The 16,818-nt window shown below is 52.9% G+C and overlaps 1 protein-coding gene across 1 annotated transcript; it reads right to left on the reverse strand.

The window, feature by feature from the left end:
• Positions 1-76: 76 nt before the first annotated feature.
• LOC102404335 (proproteinase E) lies at positions 77-7,394 on the reverse strand. The gene is made up of 8 exons (XM_006041530.4): positions 7,240-7,394; positions 6,173-6,258; positions 4,246-4,343; positions 3,990-4,124; positions 2,716-2,852; positions 2,189-2,331; positions 857-1,009; positions 77-166 (listed from the first exon to the last, which is right to left on the reverse strand). The coding sequence occupies exons 1-8, from the start codon at positions 7,310-7,312 to the stop codon at positions 149-151; spliced, it is 843 nt and encodes a 280-aa protein (XP_006041592.1). The 5' UTR covers positions 7,313-7,394; the 3' UTR covers positions 77-148.
• Positions 7,395-16,818: the final 9,424 nt, after the last annotated feature.

Raw genomic sequence — 16,818 nt, forward strand, 5'->3', positions numbered from 1 at the left:
TCTACACATAACATCTAAGATTCTAGAAGTGGGCTGGAAAGAGAGAGGTGAGTCAAAGAAGAAAGAAAGACTCAAGTTGGAATTTTCTGAGAGATCTTTTATTTTTTACCAAGAGTGTGGATGGGCACTGCCACCTTGGCCTTGGTTCTTAGTTGCTTGCAATGGTCTGAAAAAAAAAGAGGGGGTAAAGCCAGAATGTTCTAGTCAGGAGCACAGCTTCTAATGCCATATGGAACTGAGTTCAACTCCCAGCCATGTCACTCATTATGTCACTGTATGACCCTGGGAGAGTGACTTGACCTCTCTAGCCTCAACTTTCTCATCTGTATAATGGGAGTGATCATAATACTTACTTCATGTGGGTTTTAAATTAAACACATAAGGTGTCATCACGGTTCCTGGCATATGTTTAAGAGTCCATGGATGGTGACTAATACTCTTGTCATGAACAATATTAATCCTCCCTGATCACTCATTCCCAGGTGAAGCTGGCACTGTAACTGGGGCCTGAGCTTCACCTATCACAGTGTCCGTCCCATTTCATCAGTTGGCTCATTTAGTCATCTGTTTCCCACAAGCCACACATCACTCTATCCTCATGACAAGAAAAGACCTGGACCAGAGGAGGCATTTCCTAAACACTTGTTGAAATAAGGAAGTTCAGCAGTGTTCAGAACTCTACCCAGAAACCCTTGAGGCTGCAGAAAACATCCTCAAGCCCCTCTGGAAGGTCCCCAACCCCCACCCCCAACTACTGATCTCCTGGGATCAGGATCTGCTGTTCTCACCCATCCCCCCAGCACCTCTCAGACGACCTAGCCCCCAGAGCCCTCTCCGCTCACCCTGCCCCGCTCACCTCGTCAATCCAATCAATGAAGGCTGAGACTCGCGTGAACACCGTGGGCTTCTTGATGGTGTTGCAGCCAAAGGCAGAAACAAAGCTGGTCACGCCATGGACCTGCCAGGAGCCATCTGCTGCTGGGCAGTTGAGGGGTCCTCCAGAGTCACCCTGGAACAGTCAGAGAGCCGTAGGGGACTGAGCCTCATCTGAGCTCCAAGGAATTGGTTCTGACTTTGGGGAGCTCGAGAAAGCCTTGTATGGCCTGACTTCTCTGGGCCTCACTTTGCTCCTTTGTGATGGGTTCGTGAGTGCACGCTAAGTTGCTTCAGTCGTGTCCGACTCTTTGTGACGCTACGGGCTGTAGCCCACCAGGCTCCTCTGTCCAAGGGATTCTCCAGGCAAGAGTACTGGAGTGGGTTGCCATTTCCTTCTCCAGGGGATCTTCCTGACCCAGGGATCCAACCCGCCTCTCTTTATGTCTCCTGCATTGGTAGGCGGGTTCTTTACCACTAGCACCACCTGGGAAGCCCTTTGTGATGGGGAATGATACCAATTATGCCCATCTTATGAGATATTGTGACAGATGATAAGCCTACAGTCTTAGCACAATGCCTGGTAGAGAAGAAGCAAGCTAATAGTAGTTCTGATTATTATTCCCACAGTTAGTATTATTCATATTCACTTATAGTACAATGAGAATATTGCTTAATTATGACTTCAGGACCCCAGAGCTGAAGGTGACTTTAGAGATCACGATGCCTATTTTCCTTGGTGTGAAGTGAAGTGAAGTGAAAGTGGTGTCCAACTCTTTGCAACCCCATGGACTATGCAGTCCATGGAATTCGCCAGGCCAGAATACTGGAGTGGGCAGCCTTTCCCTTCTCCAGGGAAATCTTCCCAACCCAGGGATCGAACCCAAGTCTCCTGCATTGCAGGCAGATTCTTTACCAGCTGAGCTACAAGGGAAGCCTAAGAATATTGGAACGGGTATCCTATCCCTTCTCCAGCAGATCTTCCCGACCCAGGAATCAAACTGGGGTCTCCTGCATCGCAAATGGATTCTTTACCAATTGAGCTCTCAGGGAAGCCCCATTCCTTGATGTACTGAAGGGGACTCCCAAGGACCAGGAAGGCACAGTGATTTGCTCCAGATCAAGTCAGTGTGACAGACCAGGGCTGTGTGTCTGGGCTGCGCTGACTTCCTCCAAGTCCTGCCTGGCCTGGAGGCTGAATGGGCAAGATTCCTCCTCCGGCTCCCAGGCAGATGGCAGAGGGGCCCCAGGCCCTGCACACCCAGCAGAGGGGCTGCAGCCCTGAACCGCTGCGGGCGGGTGAGAGCTGACTCACGTTGCAGCCGGAGCGGGTGTCCCCGCCGGCGCACACCATGGTTTTCTTCACAGTGATGCCCCAGTAGTCCCACTGGGAGCAGTGCTCATAGTCCACCACGGGCAGCAGCGCCTCCTGTAGCTTGTCCGGGAGCGGCCCGCCAGCTGTGCAGACAGAGAGCAGTGAGCAGGGGCCGTGGGGGCGCCGAGCCCAGGCCGGGGTCTGAGTCAGAGCTGGGAGCCCCAGAATGGTGTGGGGGCTACGAGGAAAGCCTGCTCCTCCAGTGTGAGGGAAAGTCTCCTCCCACCAGGTCATGTGGTCCTGCCCGCTTTGTCCATCAGAACATCCCGGCAACGGGCACAAAGGAGACACTAAAAACTGTCCCGCTGCACACATTCGTGTTTGGGAGGATGAGGGGAGAAGGCGGCCGCTGGAGGAGCAATATAAGAAAAGCGCAAGGATGCTCTGGGTGTTGCCCTCAGCCCTCGCCCCAGATTCTGTCTTCCTGCCCACCGTCCCTATGGCCAGTTGAAGGACTCAGCACGCACTGTAGAGACGGCCCCAGCCGCTGATGTAGCAGGGGGCTTCATTGGGCAGGATGTCGCCGGCGGGAGGGAGGTTGGCGAGCTGGACCTTGTCTCCCAGCTGGGCACTGTGCGAGAGCTTGACGAGGGCGATGTCGTTGCTGGGGAGGAGGGAAGAGTCACAGGGAGGAGCCTGGCCCTCCAGCTAGACTAAGCTCCAGCCCCTAGCTTTGCTCAGGATATTTCACCTCCGGGATGCCCCCGATGCTCCCCTCTGGATCCCATGCATTCTTACTGCTGAGCAACTTCTGGAAGCTCCCCTGGCCCCTTCAGCCCACAATGACCCTTGGCCTCAGTAACTGTGCTTGGCTTTTATACCAGGGGTTCGCACACGTCATCCGTGTCAGAATCAGAGGAGGGCTTGTTAATACACAGGTTGTCGGAGCCAGTTCCAGAGTTTCAGATGCAGTGGGTTTGGGAGGCCCCGAAGACTGGCCTTCCTAGTGAGTTCCCAGGTGCTGCTGCTGGCCTGGGGACCACACTGGGAGAACCAGCGCTGTCTTTTCATCTGCCTGTTTGTCACTCAGGTCATCGCATCTGGGTCTGACTTTCTCTCCACTTACCCCAGGAGCCCTGCAGAGATGGGTCTAGGTCCTGATCATCACGGTCCCTCACTCCTGCACTCACAGGGGTTCTGCACCCTCCTTTGATCCTCTCCCCGGAAAAATGCTGAGCAAAGCCACCCAGACATACAATTCTGCATACGCACGGAAGCCTACTCTGTGTTCTCACCCATTGATGGCCTTCTTGACCTTCATGACCGCCCAGGAAGCCCAGAAGGTCACCTTTGACATGTGGTCACCTTTGACATGTGGTCACCTTTGACATGTGGTCAAACTCGGGTCCAGAGAAAGTTGATGACTTGCCCAAGCCACACAGCGACTAGTGCTGGAGCCTGACTCTCAGTCCAGTGCTCCTCCCTTGGCCCACAATGCTGGGAACCCAGGAGGCTCTGGAGGAGTGTCCATTGAATGGAGGAACCTTTGGATTTGGGGTTCCTAAGGCACTCCTCTTCTGAAGCCAAGGAACCAAGTGGCCTTGGGGGAGTTCCTGCCCCTGCCTGGGCCCCGCTGTCCCCTCTGTAGGGAGAGAGGTTTGGGGTAGGGGGTGATCCCCAGAGGCTCTCCTGGCTCTGACCTTCAGATGCATTGCCCCTGGGAGTCTTCTCTGCATCAGTGTCGGGTCCTAGAGGGGCCCGCAGAGGAGCCCCTGGGTACCCGGCCTGAGAGATCACTCACCCGCAGGCCACGCAGTTGGAGTTCCAGAGAGGGTGCACGAAGAGGTCCCCAGCGTTGATGGGGATCACCTGCTCGGAGCCCTCCAGCACAGAGCGGTCATACTCGCCCAGCACCACCTGGTAGGTCCGGGAGGTCCTGCCGGCGGAGGTGACGTCAGCCTAGGCCTGAGCGGCCTCCCCTGCCCCCTCCCACCGTCCTCCACGGCCCCAGCCTGCCTGGGTCTCACGCAGGGACAGGGGCAAGCGAGAAAACTCACGAGATGCAGTGGCCCGCGGTTACGACCCAGTCAGGGGCAATGAGGCTGCCGCCGCAGGTGTGGTAAAACGCTCCCTCCTTTTCATACTGCAGGGAGACCTGGTGGCAAGGGAGGGGGCTTCTGAGTGGTCTGAGCCCCACAAGGGGGGTTGCTAGCTATGGCTGTATAGGTTGTGCCTTGCACAACTCTAGAGGGCAGTAGTAACACAGAATGACATCCTCTGGAAACGGGCAGTGCCCATCCCACACACAACTGGACCTTCCATGGCTGCTTTTGAGCTACAACGGTAGAATTAAGTCACCGCAATGGAAACCACAGGGCTAACAGAGGCTAAAACGTTTCCTCTCTCAGCCTTTGCAGAACAAGCCAGAGGACACCTGATACAGGCCAATGGCATCCCACAGAACTTTCTGTGATGATGGAAATGTTTGGTAGGACTCAGCGTGGTAGCCACTGGCCACGTGTGGTTATGGAGAATTTAAACTGTGGTTAGTGGACTTCCCTGGTGGTGCAGTGAATAAGAACCCGCCTGCCAATGCAGGGGACACAGGTTTGATCCCTGGTCCGGGAAGATTCCACATGCCTTGGAGCAACTAAAGCCATACGACTACTAAGGCTGTGCTCTGGGGCTCTTGAGTCACAGCTACTGAACCTAAGAGCTGCAACAAGCCTGGGCACCCTAGACCTTGTGCTCTGCAACAAAAGATGCCACTGCTATGAGAAGCCCATGCATAGCAGTGAAGAGTAGCCCTACTATCTGCAACTCGAGAAAGCCTGCGTGCAGCAAGAAAGACCCAGCACAGTCAATCAATCCATAAAATGTGGTCAGCATTGAGCAACTGAATTTCAAATGTGACTTAATTTTAATGAATTTAAATTTAGGCCTATACAGGAAAAGAGTCTATAAAAAAGAGTGGACATGTTTCTGTATAACTGATTCGCTCTCTGTATACCTGAAACTAACACCACTTTGTAAATCAACTACACTCCAATAAAAATTAAAATAAGTACATAAATTTTAATAGCCACGTGTGACAAGTGGCTACTGTGTTACTGCCATGAGACTAGTCCTCTCTGCCTCCCTCCACTGACCTCCATAAAAGCCCTTCATCCCTTTATTGCTCTCAGACTTTATAGCCCTGTTGTATAATGTGAATACGGAGAAGGCAATGGCACCCCACTTCAGTGCTCTTGCCTGGAAAATCCCATGGACGGAGAAGCCTGGTGGGCTGCAGTCCATGGGGTTGCTAAGAGTTGGACACGACTGAGCGACTTCACTTTCATGCATTGGAGACGGAAATGGCAACCCACTCCAATGTTCTTGCCTGGAGAATCCCAGGGATGGGGGAGCCTGGTGGGCTGCCATCTATGGGGTCGCACAGAGTCGGACACGACTCAAGCAACTTAGCAGCAGCATAATGTGTATCAGGGGGAAAAATGTATAATTAGCTCATCAAATCCATGATTTCTTGACCAGTATTGCTAAAATGAGGCTGATGTAGGCATTTCAGTTTTTAAAAGTGTATCAGTTTAAAGAAAATGGTGGCAGGCCTTCCTTGGCAGTCCAGGGGTTAAGACTCTGTGCTTCCAATGCAGGGAGCGAGGCTTTGGTCCCTGGCCTGGGAAATAAGACCTCACATCCCTCCCTAAATATAGCGCTGAACTTCCACCATTAATGCACTGACCCTTGGGTTAAACATTTCTCTTTCCGCAGCGTCTACTGTTAACTTACAAACAGCCCAGTGAGAATTACAGGTTAAATGGGCAAAACTTCTGTATGAAGGCGATTATCCAAGGGTTTCCTGGCCTTTGGGAAACTGAAGTGGATACTGGAAGCATGCAGTGGGGTCCAGACTGGATGCCCTGCAATCAGAGCACGGGGCGCAGAGCCCATGGTGGGAAACAGCGCAGCCGGTATCGCTCTTACCTGCCAGGGCCAGCTGTAGGGGACCGCGTCCTCGCCGTTGACAACTCTGGAGGAGGGGCGGGAGAAAGGCTGGCTGAAGCCTGAGGCTAGAGGGGACAGGAGAAGTGTCAGTCAGCCCCAAGTTTCCCCCAAAGCAAAGAGGAGGTCTGGGCCCCAGACAGGCTGTGATATCCCACACAACTCCTTCCCCTCTCTGGCCCCGGTAGCCGCGTATCAACAGTGAGCATTTGGACAAGAGCAGGGATTTCTGGAGTCCTGGGAGTCTGGGATGGAGATGAACACGTGGCTTCCTTTCAGGGCAGGAGTAAACCTGAGGCACTTAGAACAGCGCCTGCTGCCCAAAGCGGGCTCGAGGAGCGACAGCTATTGTCCTGAAGAGGGGCGGCTTTGGAGTAGGCTGTCTGGATTCAAAGTGCAGCTCTGCCCCTGGTTCTAGGATGGGCCACTTTACTTCTCTGAGGGTCAGTTTCTCTATCTGCAAAATGGGAATGATAATAGTACAGACCTCATGGGGCTGCTGCGAGGATTACAGAAGATAATATAAGAAAAAAACCCCAAGCATTCTGCCGGGCATATAGTAAGCATTCAGTAAACATGAACTGTTACCATTCATTACTGCTAGTCTAGGGAGGCTGCTTGGAGAAGGTGGCCCTGAGCTGTACTGTAATATGGCAGAGGTACCAGGAAAAGGCTAGATCATAGGATATGGAGTGCAGTAAGGGGAGTGTGAGAGGAGAGTTGGAGGGTTAAGCCGAGGAACAGAAATTCCAAACCTAAGCAGTCTAACCACAGAGCCCAGACTCTTTACCATTAGACTTTGTTTACCACCGGCTCTGTCAAGGACTCCCACCCAGGGGTTTGGGTCCCCCAGTCCTCCTCCTGAGCTGGTCCATCACCCACAGCTTGCCCTCGATTCTCCTGCTCCAGCACCGAGCTGAAAATCTCCACAGCCATCCTCAGCTACAAGCTGAGCCCTCTCCTATGCGAGGCACTGAGCTCGAGAGACTCAGGGTGGGTGGAAGATTTCAAGGGATCCTGGCCCAGGGCAGCACAGGCTGGAGTCTTACCAAGGGCCACAAATAGGAGAAAACTCAGCAGCTGGATCATCATGACTTTTGAGACGATAAGAAAGGGATTCATAGCCCAAGGCTTTAATATAGGGCAGAAGATGGGTGGGGGGCCCTACTGGGCCCCATTCCCGGAACAGGTGGTGGAACACCAGGTCTCCCATGGTCCAAGGCCACATCCCCACCCACCACAGATGGGGCGGTGACAGCCGACAACGGGATCCAGATTGTGCTCTCCAAAGTCTGGCTGCACAGGTGGCCCGGAATGGCAAGCTGATAACAGGGGAGGGGGAAGGAAAGTTCACGTCAGAATAAGACAGCCTCCTCCAGGAGCAAACATGGCTCTGGGACAGCTCACACCTGGGTTCAAATCCTGGCTCTGCCACTCCCAAGCTCTGCGTCCTTGGGCACATGGCTTACCCTCTCTGAGCTTCATCTCTTCAGCTTTCTCATCTCTAATGTGGGATTAATACTACTCTCCACCTCAATTAAAAATATTTTTTTTTTTGAGCACTCTCTCCATATCAGGATGTTCTTAGGGATGCAGCCATGAACAAGAATGGTCCCAGCTTTTTTGGGGCTGCTTTAGTCTACTAGGGGATTTGGAAGATGTTAGTTGCTCAGTCGTGTCTGACTCTGCGACATGTAGCCCACCAGGCTCCTCTGTCCATGGAATTCTCCAAGCAAGTCTGCTTACTAAGGAAGATAATGACAAATCAGCAAAAATAAAGAAAGGCTATTTCTGTTTGTGCTGGAAGATGCTATGAAAAGAATAAGATGTAGGGGACTGAGGTGGGGATGGGAGTGACTCATTTAGATGGGGGGCCAGAGAGAGTGACATTTGGGCTGAAGAGATAGTGTTTGATTTGAGTCCTAAAGGGCAAGTAAGCCAGCCATGGGAAGCCCTGAAGGAAAGCTCCCCAAGGAGGGAAGGACAAGTGCAGAGGTCTGGAGGCTTGTCCAAGGATAGGAGGTCAGTGAGGCTGAAGCATCAAACCTAAAGCTGATTTCACACCTGATCCAGCAATTCCACTCCTCTGGCCTCTCAAAAAAATCACGCACATGCCCCCCAGGAGGCATGCCCCAAGAATGTTCCCGGTATCCCTGTCCTCTCTCCTCAATAACGAAAGCCTGGGAACAACAGAAATGTCCATGAAGGCAAGAGGATGAATATGTGTAGTCTATGTATACAATGGAATATTAAGCAGCAGTAAAAAAGAACGAATCGCCATGACATGCCACACTGTAGATAATCCCTAGGAGTATAAAGCAAGAAGGAAAAGAAGGCCCCAGAAGATGAAATATTGTTTAATACTCTTTTTGGAGAATTAAAAACTACTGAAATTAAAAAACATACCTTTTAAAAAGTATAGATAAGTGAATAAAATTGCATAAAAAGGCAAGCAAAGGCGCAATGAACCTAGGGTTCGGGATTATGTGCATTTCAAGTCTGGGGTGATGGCGAAGAGGATAGGTCAGATGTTTTGAGAGCTTCTAGCTTTGTTGTGGTAGTTTTTGCTTTAGTTTTAGATTTTTATTGAAGATTAATTTACATACAATAAAATTCACCAGTTTTAATTGTAAAATTTGATTTTTGACAAGCACACACACAGGCAGGTAACCACTGCCACCATCATGACCTGGAACATTTTCATTACCCAACTAGAGAGCCCACGCACCCAACGAAAGATCTTGCATGACGCATCGAAGATGGTGTGTTCTGCCACTAAGAAAGAAAGAAAGTGAAGTCACTCTGTTGTGTCTGACTGTTTATGACCCCATGGACTGTAGCCCACCAGACTCCTCTGTCCATGGAATTTTCCAGGCAAGGATACTAGAGTGAGTTGCCATTTCCTTCTCCAGGGGATCTTCCCGACCCAGTGATCGAACCCAGGTCTCCTGCACTGCAGGCAGCCTCTTAACCGTCTAAGCCACCACAGAAGCCCTAGGCAAAAAAATAAATACACACACACAAAAAGAAATTTTCCTCCCACCTAGTCACTTTCTATCCCCCGCCCCTACCCTCCCACCTCCACACCTGGCCCTCCTGGCAACCTGTGATCTGCTTTCTGTCTCTCTAGTCTGGCCTTTTCTAGAACCTTTACATATAAATGGAAGCATATAATATATATCTTATGTGTCTGGGCATCTTTCAGTTAGCATAATGCTTCTGTGAATCATATGTGTCATTATGTTAGATGTGGTTTTGCAAGCGGCAACTATCTTATTTAAAACAACTATGTGTCTAATAAATAAAAGTGGCCCATGAGTGGACTAATGCTATTTGATTAACCTAATTCTGTTACCTGAAATCCAGATTTAGAGAGAGAAAGAGAGAAAAAGAGGTGGGTGAAGCCAGACCCCATGAGGTCTCTTTGCAGGTCAGGCTGATAAGGAGTTGGGTCTTTAATTCCAAGCATAAGGAGAAAGCCATGGGGGCAGGAGTGGTGATTAAGTAGGAGAAGGACCTGGGATCTCACTTACAGTTTCAAAAAATCTCTTTCCTGGGTACTGTATGAAGGGTTGTGGGGTGAGAGTGAAGGGAACCAGCTGGAGCTATTTCAGTTGCTTGGGCGAGGTTGGGGTATGGGAGGTGGGGGTTGGGTGGTAGAGACGGAGATGGAAAGATTTGGGTGGGATCAGGAGGTATTTTGGAGACAGAGCGATATCTGAGACCATTTCAGTGAAGTGTGAAGCACAGAAAGTGAAAGCATTAGTTGCTTGGTCGTGTCTGACTCTTTGTGCTGACCCCATGGACTGTAGCCCGCCAGGCTCCTCCGTCCATGGGATTCTCCAGGCAAGAATACTGGAGTGGATAGCCATTCCCTTCTCCAGGGGATCTTCCTGACCCAGGGATTGAGCCTGGGTCTCCTGCATTGCAGGCAGATTCTTCACCATCTGAGCCACCAGGGAAGCCTGTGAAGCACAGAGTCTGGCACTAAATCTGTGAACTCAGTTCACATTATTCTAATTGTAGAAAAGACTTGGCACATCCTCGTTGGCTGCTGGAAACAGCCTCCCAGCCCAGGGCTGACATTTTGCAGGGTCTCAATGCATGTTTGCAGAATAAGGCAAAGGAGCTCTGCAGACTTGACTGAGCAACACTCGCCTGTCCTCCACACCCAGCACTCTAAGGATGGCCAGATTCCTTCCTGCTGGTGTCATAGATCATGTACAGCCTTTCTTTGGGGGCTGCTATATTTCGGAAGCATGGGAGGAGGGCAACGCTTAGCTGATTTAAACGGATCCCTTGTGATGGAATGCCAGGCATCAGCAGGCAGGGTTTCTTTCAAGGGTGCAGCCCCTCCGAGCACCCCCTACAGTGACGTCTGCGACGCCAACAGACTGAGCCTGCGGCGAGTGTGTGGACAACGATAGAAGCAGCTGTGAAAATCCTTCAAAGCGTGATAAAAATAGCCGTGCCCTCCCTTACCCCTGTTCCCTATGGGCCTGGACATGTTTGTTTGCTCAGCTTTGAAGCTCAGAGCCATTTCCCAGACCCTGAGCAGAGGAAGAAAGGGGGAGAAACTGAAAACACGGCCGGGGAGGAAGAGGGGCAGGTCAGAGCTTCCCGGATCCCACTGTAGAGGGTCTGAAACAGACACAGCCTCAAAGATGATCTAATCCGTCTCTTGACAGATGGGAAATGAAGACCCAGGGAACAGCGAGGACTAGCTCAGGTGCCCCCCCAGTTTATCACTGCCTGCTCCCCACAGGGTCACACGATAAGCCACCCCAGCCTTTATCCGGGTGGCCTTGAGTGGGTCCCAGCCTCTCTGCTGGCTCTGCAGGTGGGTGTGTGGCCACCCTGGTCCTCTGCTCTGCCCCAAGGGAGATGGACCTCCAGGACCGCCCCACCACTAACCCTGTCAGGTCACCTTAGCCTCAAGGCCTAGCGGACACGCTGCCAGGGTGCTGCTGATTAATCCTCTGGGATTTTCCAGCCTGGGAGCAGCTGGAGCTTTTCCCCTGGGAAGAGGGAGCTGGCAGGGAGGCTGCAGGACCCAGGTCCACAGCAGGACTCAGCCTAAAGCCGAGCAAGCTGCGTTCTGAACAGGAGGCGCAGAGCGAACAGAGAATTCGGAGGTGCGTCTGGAGAGGGTACGAGGGAGCTGAGGAGTCTTCTTAGTTGGGGGGGGGGCGTTTTCATTATTTCGTTTCCCACCAGGTGGGAAACTTCAGGAGGGCAAAACTTTCTGATTTATCTTTGAATTCCCAGTGCCAGGAGGAGCCTGGCACGTGTACTCAATGAAATGCACAATACGTTAAAAGAGGGAACAAAAGAATGAATGAAGCTGAAGATGCGTCAATGCCTGCCGATTCTTCCTCCCCTGACTCTCAGGAGGGGCGCCGCTGGAGGCCGGCCCCTCTGCGTGTGGTCCCTTGAATGGTCGTTCTGAAGGGCAGTGTTCGGAGGATGCTTATCCATGTCCGGTGGCAAACAGGCCATGAGAGTGGAGCCCCTGCTGTGTTCTCTCCTGGGAGCTCAGCTCCCACCCAGAACCCCATGGGCACACAATAAAGAATCAGAGGGTCAGTGGGACTGGGAAATGGGAGATTAAACAAAGTTCACAGCGGTCTCTCCTGTAGGACTTCTTGGAATCTGGAAAGTGCCAGTGTTCATGGAGAGTCAGACACAGGTGATCTTAAATCCTGGACTCTGACGCCTCGTTGCCCAGCGTCCCTCTCGGGTGGGACGGCTAAGCCTCTGAGATGAGGCAGGGGCCCCATCGGCCCTGCGATGGCACCAAGAAGCCGCTGAGGGGACCCAGGGCTGGGCTGCCATGCAGATGGCTCTTGCCTGGAGGAAGTAGCTGTCTCAGCTGGGACCCAGGGAGGTTGCTGGACAGCGACACTGGGGAGGGGTGCAGGCCGGGGCCTGTCTTCCCGGTGGGCGGGCGGGAGCGGCACCCCTTGCCACCTGCAGTGCTCTGGGGGACAGTGCTGACCGAGGGGCTGGAGGTAGGCAGCCTTCTCCCTCCCCACTCTCATTCCACTGCCCTCCTGGCATGTACACATCCACAAATATTTGTCAAACAAACACCTACTAGATTCCAGGCACTGATCCGTCACCAGGGATGCTCCTGCAAAGGAGACACAGCTTCCTGAGCCCACAGCCAGCAGGCAGAGTGCGGCAGCAAGAACCGGGTGTCAGCTGTTCTTCTGGACCGTCTCTGCTCCTCACCCGGCTGCCTCCTGCCCAGCTGGCCAGCCTGCTGCAAGCATCCATGGACTCCCTGGTCCTCTGGGTTTGGTTCAGTCAGTGGAAGGTGCCAGCAAGAAATTGGAGGATGGGAAGATGGAGCGATCGAGGTGTCTATTCCAGGGCCTACGTCCCTCCATCAAAGGCCTTGGCGCCTGTCAGGGGGCCGTCTCCTTTCCCCACAGCTCCTTCCTCAGGGCTCCATAGCTGCCTTCTCCCTCTGCCCCTTCAGGCCTGGGGGTGGTCTCTAACGCACGCCTTGAAATGCCCCCAACATTCCTTGTTAGTTTCTCCAGCCCCACCTGTACTTTTATTAAATGTCCCTCAGTTACCTCCTGGGCTTGACACCTGTTCCCTTCCTAGACCCTGACCTGGGATACACTTTTGTTTGAATATAACAGAGAACCCAAATAATGGTGCATGAATAAGACAGAAACATATTTTCCTCTAACCTCAAAGTCTGGGCTTCCCAGGTGGCTCCGTGGTAAAGAACCTGTCTGTCAAAGCAGAAGACGTGGGTTCAATCCCTGGGTCAAGAGGACCCCGTGGAGGAGGAAATGGCAACACACTCCAATATTCTTACCTGGGAAACACCAGGGACAGAGGGGCCTGGCGGGCTACAGCCCACGGTGTCCCAAAGAATCGGATACGACTTTGCAACTGAGCATGCGTACATGCAGCTTCAGAGTCCCAGGCTGGCGTTGCGATGTTGCTCTGGGAAGTCATCTGCTCTTTCTATTTCTCAGTCCATCGCTAGGAATGTGCCTCATCCTCAAGGCATGGGTTCTGTTGTGTATTCCCCCCTCCGAATTCCCTGGTAACTCAGAAAGTAACCATATTTGGGCATAGGGTCATTGCAGATGTAGTTAGTTAAGATGAGGTCATTTGGGTGGGCCCTAATCTAAGATGACTTGGATCTTTATAAAAAGCTGAAATTTGGACACAGAGAGACCCACACAGAAGAAAAACAGCCCCCTACAAGCCAGGTTTCTACAACCTGGAAAAACTCTCAGAAGGAACTTGCCTTCCTGACCCCTTGACTTCAGACTTCTAGCCTCTAGACCGTTGAGAGAATACATTTCTGGTGTTTAAATGACCCAGTTTGTGGCCCCAGGAGACTAACACAGCCTACAATGGCCTCTAAACCACACCACACCACATTCCAGATGGAGAAAAAGGAAGGGGCAAGCTGACACATTATCTTATTTAAGCACCCAACCTGGAATTTGTGTCCGTTTCCTCTGACCATGCTCAGAAACCAGCCTGTGGTCCCCCCCCGGCTGCCTGGGAGACTGAGAAATGTCCTGGCACAGGGAAAATGCCTCTTACCGGGGAAGAAAGGGAGAAGAGACATGGGGGGCAGCTGCAGGTTCCTGGCACCAAGTACCACGGATGTTTTCAGACGGCGGCAGCAGGAAACCCTGCCTAAGATAAACAGGAGCTCTACCATCTCTCAGGACTTGACTTCAAGTCTGCGAGGGGGAGCGCGGGGGAGGTCCACCCAGGGTAGGGGTCCATCCTCTCCTGTTCCCAGGGCTCAGCCCCACACAGGCCACTGGTTTCCTCCTCTGGCTGGAAAGTTGAATGGCTGCGGGTGTCAGTTCAGTCTGGGTCAAGCCAGAAAACAGGAATCTCAAGTATCTGAAGCGAAGGGAACTGGTTCTGCGGGTGAGGGGAGTGCTAAGAAGACAACAGGGCTTGGAGTGTGGTCACAACTACCTTCCAGGATGGGGGACGGAGGAGTGAGGTGAGCTGGGCTTGCTCAGCAGGAGCGGGGCCCGGCCCAGGTCCGTCCAGTGGGAGCCGTGGAGCACGTGCCGTGGAGAAAGACCCTGGGTTCTCTTTTCCTCCCCACCTCCCATCTCCACCGGCGCCTCCCACTGGCTGAACCCAGCTGGGTGCCTGGGAAGTCAAACCCGCAGGAGACAGTCCCCCAGTCCCTGGCCCAACCCTGATACGGAGAGGAATCAACCTGAGTCTGGAGCCTTTGTGGGAGGGAATGGGAAGGGAGAGGAGAGATGGGACTGGAGACCTCTACGGGCAGGTGCCCTAGAGCAGTGGGGCCCTTTGAAGGGTCTGTAACAGGGGAACAACATGGGAGTCCCCTGCGTCCAGTGGTCAGCACTTGGCACTCTCACTGCAGAGGCCCGCATTCAATCCCCGGTCAGGGGAATTAAGATTCTGCGAGCTACGTGGAGTGCCCAAAAGAACTCCCAAGGGAACAACACGATCCAACATGTTTTTAGACTCTATCTCTGAGCAAGAATACCATCAGGGAGATAGCTGGGCTTCCATAGAGGTTGTCTGGGTAGCCAGGGTGAGGGCAGAGAGAAGCAGGTGGACAGTGGACAAAGGTGAGTGCTCAAGCGAGACAAAGCCTGGAACTGACAGGGGGAGGCCACAGGGACGGGCACAGAAATGCCAGGCCAGCCCAGCTCTGCGTCCTGGGTACACAGCCACACCACGAGGCCTGGCACACAGCAGGCACTCACTCTGCACCCCTCGTGGGTATACACACAGGCAGCCACACACACACTCCGCTGTGCTGGACCCACGGCGGCTCGTCCTCAGCTGGCTGCCAACCTGCCCTCCTCATGGAAGAGTGCATCTTCCTGGAAGGTTTTCGGCCACCAGGAACAGACAACGCCATGAAAAGAGGCTGAAATGATGATGGTTTTCTCACCTAACCAGGTGGAGAAGGCGATGACAGCCCACTCCAGGACTCTTGCCTGGAGAATCCCACGGACAGAGGAGCCTGGTGGGCTGCAGTCCATGGGGTCGCTAAGGGTCGGACACGACTGAGCGACTTCACTTTCACTTTTCACTTTCATGCATTGGAGAAGGCAATGGCAACCCACTCCAGTGTTCTTGCCTGGAGTTTCCCAGGGACGGGGGAACCTGGTGGGCTGCCGTCTATGGGGTTGCACAGGGTCAGACACGACTGAAGCGACTTAGCAGCAGCAGCAGCACCTAACCAGGAGGCAGGGGTGGGGATGGAGAGGCAGGCCAGTTGCCATTCGGTAAACTCAGAGGCACTGTGATGCCCCTGGGGACCCAGGCTCTTGCCATCTTCGTGCTCTGCCAGCCTCGCGAGGTGCTCTCTCCTCTGGGCTGCCTCCTTCACTGTTGCAGGAGCAAGACAAGAGTTTGAATGCAGGCAGTTTATTCTGGAGGTGATCCCAAGAAGCCTGTGTAGGGGAGCAGAGATGCGAGACCGAGAAGGTAAGGAAGTTAGCATGGCATGTGTTAGCAGACAGCTGGGGTCCAAGCCACCGGGAACTCTGGGGGCCGAGGCCTCTGGGTTGTTCCACTTCCGTGTGAGGAGGCTGTGAGCGTGTCTTCCGACGCCCATTCCCTGAGGACCGTGGTGTGTGTGTGTACAGGGTAGGATCACTCACACGCACGTCTCCATCATGCCTGCAGCATGGTGTGCAAGCATGTGCTTGGAACGGGCATCTTGGCTCCCTGATGCCCGCACCCCTGAGTAGACACACAGCAGGGCACACACATGCTTGATTCCATATACACTGGGGAGCGCACGCTTCTCCTGGTTAAAACAAGCACTTGTCTTAGTCTGCTCAGGCTGTTGTGACATAATGCCATAGACGCAGTGGCTTAAACAACAGACATTTATATCTGACGGTTCTGGAGGCTGGGAAGTCCAAGAACGAGCTGCCGGCAGATCCCGTGTCCTGGTTTGCTGATGGCCATCTGCTCACAAAGATCGGACACAACTTAGTGATTGAACAATAGTCTCCTCTCATGGTGGAGGGCAGAGAGCAAGAAAGCCAGCTCTCATGTCTCATCTTACAAGGGCATCGATACCTTTCATGAGAGCCCTAGTCTCTCAAAGACCCTGCCTTCTCTATCATCACACTGGGGGTTAGACTTCAGTGTAAGAATTTAGGGAGACACAAACATTCAATCCGTAGCAACCTCTCTCACTGCTTCATCCTCTGGTCTTTGGCTTGAGCCTTTCAATTGCTGTGGAATTAAACATGTCAGAAAAGAACCCCACCCTGAGGAGCTCCTAAAGTGGAACTGGCAGAAGCTGCAGGGCAGGTGGAGGGAAGTCGGAGAGACCAACCAGCCCCACCTGGAGTCATGAAGGAACTCTCTAGCCCAGGAGCTAATCTCTCCAGTTACCAGCAGGGGGTGCACAAGAGCCACGACTGTCTCTCCAGGTTTTTTTTTTCCTAGTTGGTTGCCTGGTTTGGGTAAAAATGTATTTGTCTCTGGTTGTTTGAGAGAGAGGATGGGTCTCAGAGTTTCCTCATGGAAGTTTGACTGAGGGACACAAATATGCTCATCAGCAGTTCTAGGGCCAGCATCACACAAGTTCCAAGGCCCAGACACGGCACTGGTACCCAGTTCCT

This window comes from Bubalus bubalis, chromosome 2 (genome assembly GCF_019923935.1).
Source record: "Bubalus bubalis isolate 160015118507 breed Murrah chromosome 2, NDDB_SH_1, whole genome shotgun sequence".
In the NCBI taxonomy this organism is placed as follows: Eukaryota; Metazoa; Chordata; class Mammalia; order Artiodactyla; family Bovidae; genus Bubalus; species Bubalus bubalis.

What these genes read in the sequence shown, in the direction of transcription:
- LOC102404335 (XM_006041530.4), bottom strand. Translation starts at nt 7,312, where the DNA reads ATGAATCCCTTTCTTATCGTCTCAAAAGTCATGATGATCCAGCTGCTG. An exon ending in TCTCCTATTTGTGGCCCTTG is followed by an intron (nt 6,259 to 7,239) that starts GTAAGACTCCAG and finishes TGTCCCCTCTAG; the next exon opens with CCTCAGGCTTCAGCCAGCCT. An exon ending in TCCAACTGCGTGGCCTGCGG is followed by an intron (nt 2,853 to 3,989) that starts GTGAGTGATCTC and finishes CCTCCTCCCCAG; the next exon opens with CAACGACATCGCCCTCGTCA.